This window comes from Cornus florida, unplaced genomic scaffold, assembly GCF_030987335.1.
Source record: "Cornus florida cultivar Cherokee Brave unplaced genomic scaffold, ASM3098733v1 CherokeeBrave_3.0.0_Hap2_Chr05, whole genome shotgun sequence".
Classification (NCBI taxonomy): Eukaryota; Viridiplantae; Streptophyta; class Magnoliopsida; order Cornales; family Cornaceae; genus Cornus; species Cornus florida.
This window is the reverse complement of record NW_026775575.1, coordinates 38,909,974-38,919,263: the sequence shown is the minus strand read 5'-3', so window position 1 is coordinate 38,919,263 and position 9,290 is coordinate 38,909,974. Positions and strand designations below refer to the sequence as shown.

At 35.5% G+C, this 9,290-nt stretch overlaps 1 protein-coding gene across 1 annotated transcript; it reads left to right on the top strand.

The window, feature by feature from the left end:
- Nucleotides 1-212: 212 nt before the first annotated feature.
- LOC132309175 (vestitone reductase-like) lies at nucleotides 213-8,415 on the top strand (the record flags this gene model as incomplete). The annotated part of the gene is made up of 6 exons (XM_059807510.1): nucleotides 213-250; nucleotides 734-765; nucleotides 856-1,383; nucleotides 1,479-1,584; nucleotides 2,610-2,855; nucleotides 7,447-8,415. Coding segments are annotated over 5 exons (798 nt in total), but the record flags the coding sequence as incomplete, so codon positions are not given.
- Nucleotides 8,416-9,290: the final 875 nt, after the last annotated feature.

The window sequence follows — 9,290 nt, the reverse complement described above, 5'->3', positions numbered from 1 at the left end:
CTTATCTAAAAAAAATTATGCATTTATAAATTAAAATCATCTTTCCTTCCTTTTTATTATTATTATTATTATTATTGAATGGATTATGATCATTCTTACAATATGATCTGAGTTATCTTTACTAAACCATTCATTCCTTATTATATGATTGTTAAAAATCACATGATAGGTACACCTCACTCACCAAAGAAGAAGAACAGTCATATTGACACCATACTCGCTATGCTGTTGTCTCTGACCTGCTTTACAGGTATGGTATAGTGGTACACACACACACACACACACACACGCATGCGCATGTATGCAAATAGTTTATTGTATTTCACTCTTTCAATGCAATGCACCTTAGAACCCACTTTGGTTTTATGAAAAAAATTCTGTTCTTTACCAAGCTGGCTAAAAGTAAACCTTTCACATGCGGACACAGGCCTTTTATACTAGTGAAAAACATGGATGGTTGCCTTTATTCGAGGCTTTACAATTTAAAATCTTCTATCGAATGGTAGTTGGAATAATATATACTTGTTAAACTCTGAAATTCTCTTCCCTATCCGAGAGTTTCTAATTCTTTTTCCATTCGTAGGGGTCAAGATAAAATACACTAATAAGTTCAACATGTTATACATACTTCCATTCAATTAATTCTTTGTACCCCTATAAATAAATTGAAAAATTATATACTTAATTGAGAGTTATCGAAGTGATATCTAAGACTGGTTTGTTTCTGTTTCAGATTGAGACAAAAATCGTGGAAGTGGCATTCAGGTAGGTCACAAGATATTAATTTTAATCTTAATATAAATTCACTCTTGGTATAATACGCGTTAAGTTCTTAACACGGCAATTGATCACCAGACAAGAAGAAAGATGTCAATTTCCTCAAAAATTTACCAGGCGCATCCAAAACGCTCCAGATTTTCAATGCTGATCTTGAACAGCCAGACAGATTTGATGCAGTCATTGAAGGATGCATTGGAGTGTTTCGTGTGGCTCATCTCATTGATCTCGAAGACAAAGAATCAGAACAAGTCAAGACCAGAAGAGCAATCAATGGGACTCTAAGCATTTCAAAAGCTTGCCTTGATTCCAAGACAGTGAAAAGAGTAGTGTACACTTCTAGTGCATCAACTGTGGTGTTCAATGCCAAGGGTGGTTTAGAAGAAATGGATGAGAGAACATGGAGTGACATAGATTTTATGAGAGAACTTATGCCTTTTGGAGCTTCGTACATGATTTCCAAGACATTAACAGAAAGAGCAGCTCTAAAGTTTGCAGAAGAACGTGGATTGGATCTTGTGACAGTAATTCCTTCTGTTATTGGAGGCCCCTTCATTTGCCCCTATTGCCCCGGCTCTGTCTACACATCATTGGCTATGATTTTCAGTATGTTACTGTTGCCTCTCAATAAAGTTTGTCACACATTCATTTTTTTTTTTTTTTTGTACAATTAATTTTCATAATCTATACCATACATGTAGGTTACAAGTATCCAAATAAGTTTCTTGCTAATATACCTTTGGTGCATGTCAATGATGTGGCAAGTGCAAACATCTTCCTTCTTGAAAATCCTGATGCGAAAAGAAGGTACAATTTATGTGATGTCTGAATATTTGTCAGCCAGATACTCAGAATATCAAATACCAAAGGCCGAGTGAGTTCTAATTGTTTATCTGCACTTTTTATGCCTCTAATTAGATTTGTCATTATATCATGTAATTAATTAATGACCCTGTTGCAACTGAGACCAGCAGATTAAAATAAGAACAAAGTTTAATCTTTTATTTTGTTAACCACCAAAGTATATGCTTCGTTAGATATTTACCCAAAGAAAACAGTTTTGTAAGTAGTTGAAAGTTCATTAGTTCACAATAGTCGGCATACTTTTTGTTGATTTAATTTTTTTTTTTTTTTGGAAAAGCTATAATAGATTTTAAGTTTCTGTATTCAAAATGAATGGAAGAATAGCATTCAATCATTCTTTCATTTTGGGAAGAACAATGGTAACTATTTGATAAAACTCATGAAAGTAAGCTAATATGTTGCATGATAAATTGTTGATTGTATGGTCAATGCTTTTCAAAAACATCCCAGATGACATATGAGGCCTTGTCGCTATAATAGATTTTAAGTTTCTGTAATCAAAATGAATGGAAGAATAGCATTCAATCATTCTTTCATTTTGGGAAGAACAATGGTAACTGTATGATAAAACTCATGAAACTAAGCTAATCTGTTGCATGATAAATTGTTGATTGTATGGTCAATGCTTTTCAAAAACATCCCAGATGACATATGAGGCTTGACAAGGCATGATGACTTGGCAGCTATTTGATAGGATTTTAGAGTTCCTCTTTGTTGGAATATAATGTTTTATTGATATCATGATATGTATTTCTGCCTTATCTGTTATTTGTTCCCTGAGTCTGGCATTCACAGGATTATCTTATTTTTACATATTGTTATACGTTCGAGTACAACCTGTCATTCACTACAAATTTTATGCCTCTAAATAGATTTGTTATTATATCATGTAATTAATTAATGACCCTCTTACAGCTGAGAGACCAGCATATTAAAATAAGAATTGTACTTTTTTGGGTTTTGATTAGATCCATTGAGAGAACAAAAGACTCGTGGGGGCACGAAGTGCCTCAATATACGAGGCATGCAAGAGGGAGAGCGTATTACAGTTTCTTTCAATGAGGTCGGCCAGCCCATTGGGGGAAGAGGGCGTATTACGGTGTCTAATTGTCATAGGTTTGTAACGAGATTGGAACTTCTCAAGCACCGCCACAAGTACCACGACATGCAGATCATCCTCCTCTTCAAATACACTCGTTGTTCCATCCTGGAAGGTATATTCTACACCATTTATTTTTATTCTTAGTAAGAATCCATTCACAAGCACAAGGGGCATTGAACTGGGACCGGACCATTGGCTAGTATTTTTTTAGATTCTGCCAGAGCAAGCATTGTTTTATATCATCTTTCGTCCTTACATCTAACGCCTGAAACCAAGTAAAAAACAGGACGTAGGTTATTTTAATCACTTAGTTTTTAGTTCAGAAGCCACAGACCTTGAATTACAAAAGGCCAATGTTCTTCCCATTAACCGAGAGTACTGAGAATGGTGAAATAGAAACAGAGCTAACATGACATTTGACATGCAAAATGACCTAATCATGCTTTAAGAAAGTTTTACCGTAAACACATAATGCCTTGTCACACTTTAATACTTTCCATGAGGCAATTAAAACTCTGCTTTTAAATATAATGCCTTCACTGACATGAGATTCTATTCCTTCTAGACTACTGAGGGAATTTTGAAAGCCAGTTTTTGGCATTGCTATGGTCATCTCTTTATTAATATTGTCCCATAGTTATTTATTGTGTTCTAAATTGGGTCCCTAGGTGTTGTAATATTTTTCTTCATTGTGCCTGTAAAATTGTTTTGGCTGCTAGAATTAGTGGTGCAACTTAGGCGTGTCCAGCCCTGCCCAGCCTGAACCCGACCTCAACCCGATTCTGGGTTGGGTTGGGCCGGCCGGAGGTAACACAAATCTGGGCTTCAGCCCGAATATTCACGGGTCAGACGGGTTATCCAGGTCAACCCATGGGACTCATCCTGAATCCGTAGCTCACAAATCGTATCACGGATTGGCTTGTTAAAAATCCGATCCGATCCGTGAAAAATATATATATATATATATATATATATATATATATATATATTCAAAGAATATATTAATTAATGATAATTTAATGGACTCTAAGGATGTATTAGTTAATAATTATGTAAATATATGAATTAATATTAATAAATTAAAAATTTATCTATTGGGTTATGGTTAAAAGATAAATAAATAATAAATAATATTAATTATAAAAATAATAATGGATAATTTAGATAAAACCCAATTCACGAATCCAATCCGATCTGATTCGTGGGATAACGGATCGGTGGCAAATTAAAATTTGTCTAATCCATTGGGAGTGGATCAGATTAGGATTGATGCCTAATCCGATCCGTGGCTACCCCTAGTATTTCTTACCATTGAACTCTTATGAAAAAATAATAAAAATGACATCAATATAATACATAAAAACAATAAAGAAAGAAAAGGTTCAAAATGGGCTTTCTGCCCATGAACCCAAATCCGTATATTTTTTTTATTTGGCAAATTAATTGAATTGACATACTCCCTCTGTCTTAAAAAAGATGTCATGCTTTCCTTTTTAGTCTGTCTCAAAATAATTGTCACTTTCCTTTTTCAAACAATATATTTTACATCTTTCCATTTATATCCTTTCAGTTTAAAATTTCAAGCTTCAATATTCAAAACTTAAAAAGACAAATTAGTAACTTTTCAAGGAGACAAGGCATGTCCCACATGTACCCTTAAAAATTCCAACTCCCCAAAAGTGACATCTAAACGGGGAAAGAGGGAGTATTGTTATTATTGTTATAATTATTTTAAAATCTCTCTCTCTTATCTGCCTATAGCTTAATCCTAACCGTCCAGTCTAACATCTAAAGGATCTCTCAAATCCTAGAAACATTAAGCCCCTCTTTCTTCTCTCCCAAATAAAAAAGATTTGAAATCTTGAATTTGGGTTTCAAAAACTATTGACCGATATCAAATTTATTTATTTATTTTCACCACCCACCCCTAAACAACACAACTACTTCTTTGCATCATTCAATTCTCTTCGGCATCAATCAATTTAAAGATCTGTTAAAAAAAAAAAAAAATCACAACCAACCAACATCCTTTATCTACATCATTTGTTTTTTTTTCCCTAACACCCACTCCCAAACACATAATCACAGCCAAACAAACTCCTCGCCTTCTTTTAGGAGGTACCAGTGTGGTGATCAAGGATGAAACAACGGCAACAGAGGCAGAGGTGGAGGAAAATGACGGAGGCAGAGGTGGAGGAGGAAGATAGCAGCGGCGGTAGAGGTGGAGGAAAACGACGGCAGCTGAGGAGGAAAACGGCAGCGATGGAGGAAGGCGGTAGAGGAGGTGGTACTTGGAAGGCGGCGGTAGGTGGTGACGGTTTCTTCTTTTAACATCAGGATTTTTTTTTTATTTTTTTTATTTTTTATTTATTTTTTTTTATTTTTTTATTATTTTTTTTTTTTTTTGCAAATCTAGTTATGGTTATTAAAAAAATAAATAAATAAATAACTAACCAAATTCGGGTTGGACGGTTGGGATCGGGTTAGAACGGTTCTAACTTGAGGCCAACCCGAATTGGGTCCAGGCTGAGAATTTTCAACCCGATCCCAACTCAAGCTTCTAAAATTGCGAGACCAACCAAAAAAATTTCGGGTTGGGCTTGGCTAACCCACCCAACTTGCGCCCCTCGCTAGAACAGGGGTAGGGGCGGACCCATGCTGCGTACCTATATTATGAGGGTTGGGTTTAAGCATGCTTTGTTTTTGCCTTTTCTTATCCTCTGATGTCACGATGTGTGACTAAAAGAAATATTCTGACGCACAATAGATGTATTGTGAGATGGGGTCTTTGCTCTGGGAGGTGGGCATTGTAATAGACAATTAGGTAGACCAAGTTCGAGTGAGAGTCCAGAAGCCTGAATAGTGGTGGAGAGTGTTAAAGGCTATCACTCAGGCCAAGGGGTCATGAATTCCAGCCAAAAGAATTCTTTCCACAGTTCTTGGAGCATGCATGGTTTAAGTTTTCCAACCTTAGTCCATTAAAATAGGACCATTAGATGTATTTATAGGATCTTGAAACTGAGGAAGCGGGCCATATTAGCGTGGATGCAACCATGGCGCTGTCAGGTGTCATCCGAGTAGGGCCTATGCAAGTAGCTGAGCACCATGTGTACTTGAGACTTGAGAGCCCTTGCTCTCTTCCAAACTGGCTAAAGTGTTCCCCACTCTTTTGGGGATAATTTGACAAGCACGGAACAGAGGGCCACATCAGTTTGCCCCTAATCTAGCCACCTAACCAAGGGCCTTTGGACATTCCGAATCTGGTGGTATGATGTAGGACATGGGCACTGAACCGGTTCCTAAAATCTGGTGGTATGATGTAGGACCATGGTCACTGAACCGGTTCCTCAGGGAATGTTTCACCTGGCCCTGCCTCTAACCTCAGGTGGGCATAAAGAGCAAAGGAGACCACTGTTTGGGAAAAATTCAGCAAGTACCTAATGTGTCGCATGATTTACTTAGCCAGCATGTCACTTTGAAGTAGCATTGCACATTGATGCATGATGCTCGAAGCACTTTCTGCCTGTCAGCTAACACCATCAAGTTGCCATGTGTGAACAGTGTGCTATTGAAGTAAGAAATAAAGAAAATTCATTGGAACTTGAAAATTATTTTCAGCTTAATTCCTGTCAGTCAAGTAGTTGTGCTAAAATGTAATAGAGTGCTCAATGTAGATACATAACCTAAAAACACGCTAACATGGGTCTATTAAGTTTGTACCATATATGCATCATATACTAGATCCAGAACTGATCTTCGTATGTGAAAAACTCCATCTTTTCTCTCTCTCTTTGATCTTTGGCATTGAATAGGTGAAATCTATTCAATTTTATTGAGATGATTGGGGAGAATTTACTTGAGCCGCTTAGATTTATTAATGGGAATTGACAAAAAATGGTCCTTCTTGGAGTTACCAAGTAACCACCAACTTCTAGACTGCTGGGTATGCCCCCACTTTAATTCTTGTACTTCATTGTTTATTCTCAATACACAAACCCATTTAGGAAAAAATAAATAAATAAATACCCATCAACTTCTAGATGACAATTGAAAGCCTTGGTCAGAAGCAAGACCATAACCTCAAAATTTCATTCGTCTATTTGTCTTATATTTAGTTCTCAAAATGATTAGTATAGTTTGCAATAATTCTTATATTTGCACTAGATGTTATTTTTGAGGGATAAATTGCTAAAATAAGAAAGTTCACAAATTTGAAATGAACAAAGATGAAATGAAATTACCTGAAGTCGTATTCTAAGAGCTTCTATAATAATGTTGATGTTCTAGTGTTACATTTCCTAAAGTTTTAAATTTTTATAAGCATTTACAGATTGATTAATTATTTCTAGAGATGTGATTTAAGTCTATAATTTAGCAAACAAGTGACAAGCCCTCGTAGATTTTATTGTGATCTTTCTGGTCATTGAATGATACATGATGTCCTGACTTCTAAGTGCATGCCTAATTATTTGTAAGGATGCATCATTACAGAAAAACAAGACAACATCAAGTATCATCTGATATCAAGATAACAATATCAGATGATACAATGGGTATTGTGTTTTTATGTTATTAATACAACGTGTTCTGACTTCTAAGTTGTAATTAAAAGAGGTTGTTGTTCCATATATAAATTTGTTTATATTTATGCATGTTACCAGTGCTGGATACCTCATCATTATCTGCGCTTTTGTAATATACAGAGGATTTCAATTAGATATCTGTTCGCTTCAGTTCTCGAGATCTGGCTTGTTAACAATATTGTGGTTGACTCAGCACTTACATTTATGAAGAAATACTACTTGCAGTGGTAAGTTTTATCGTTTAGAATTCTCAAGTCATTCATATTCAATCTTACCATATCTTATTGTTTTTAATTTGTCCTTTGACTTTTGAGATCCGAATGCACAGGGAAGTCAGACTCCTTTTGAGTGTTCAATTTTAGATATAACTATTTATTAACGATTCTCCCCTACAAATCCTATGTCCATATTTCATCTTTTGTTTTGTTCAAGTTTGCAACCACTGTACCAGGTCAAGATGCATGAAGGTTTGATGACATTAGAAAGGAAAGCATGATGCATTATAAGACAACCATGGAAAATGTGATAGGATTTGACGGTTTGGGGACTATCAGAAACCTGAACAGAAGCCCAGTGAGAGAGCTTGTCTTAGTGGGAATGTTGTGATGTATCTAAATGATAACTAATTGAACCATGTGCCGTAGGAGAATTATATTGCTCTTGTGCTCCCGATGATGGGAAATGCATCACATTGGAATTTGGAAGTGTTGGAAATGGGGGCATTAAAAACATAAACTTTGGATGAAATTTGGAATAGATTCTGCTAATAATAATTTGCAGATCTCTAGACGAGCGTGTTTCTCTCCGCAAGGAGATGAACGTGGTATATTTACTTTCTTAAATCCGTTTCCGGGTGAATGAGAAATTAGCTCCAAAGTATGGTGTTTTGATAAGTCTAAATGGGTATGCAAAATGTGAGAAGTGTTTGTTCCACATGGAAAAAATGTTGAAACAAATTGAAATTTAAATAAGCTGAGTTTAAGATTTGGGCTTGGGTTTGGGCCTAATTGTAAAGTCCAGATTATTTTTTTTTGGAATTTTGGATTGGGCCTAATTTTGGGCTGGGCTTATTTAAATGGGTTTCACTAATAGGTGGTTTTTTTTTTTTTTTTTGTGGTTGGTTTTTTTGAATTAAAAAACTATTTCTTAGTTTTTCTAAAAGGTTACACCTTTTAAATTAAAAAAAAAAAAATTATATTTTAGTTTTTCTAAAAGGTTACAACTTTTAAATTAAAAAAATTATATTTTAGTTTTTCTAAGGAGTTACACTTTTTAAATTAAAAAAACTATTTTTTAGTTTTTTCAAAGAGTTACACCTTTTTCTGAATCATCATAACCCATGGTTGCACCTACTCGAAAAGACACATTGTAACCTATTGGAATGGATGTGTCTATTGGTGAACAAACACCATGTGAACCATTGCAATCTATTGGAATAGATTGTCTAGTGGTGAACAGACACCATGTGAACCATTGCAACCTATTGCAATGATTGTGTCCAATAATGAAGAGATACACCCAATCCGAAAAGACATTTCTGTTTCTATAAATACTCCCTTTTGGATCATTTGCAAGTGGTTCATTTTTCATTTTCTTCTATCTCCCTCTCTAGATTTGAACCCAACCCAAATGGGTTCAAACCATAGGTTAAGTGGTCTGAACCACTTAGACCCTAATTCAATTTCATCGAGTCATATTAAGATTGGTCCGAACCATTTGGTTCAGATTACATACAATTCAACATTTATATAGTATAGATGCATTTTTGAGTCAGAGAGAGTATTACACGGAGGAGGTTATCCACGAGTTTGTAGTGCTGCTACTGGTGGATGTAGACCGTTGTATCCTGGGAAATAGACGCCACTGAGTCCGTAAGCACTATAGCGGGGCGAATCTGTCTTAAGGACATAGTATCCAATACTAACCTCGGTTCAAGTTCTTTATTTATTATTATTATGTTATTA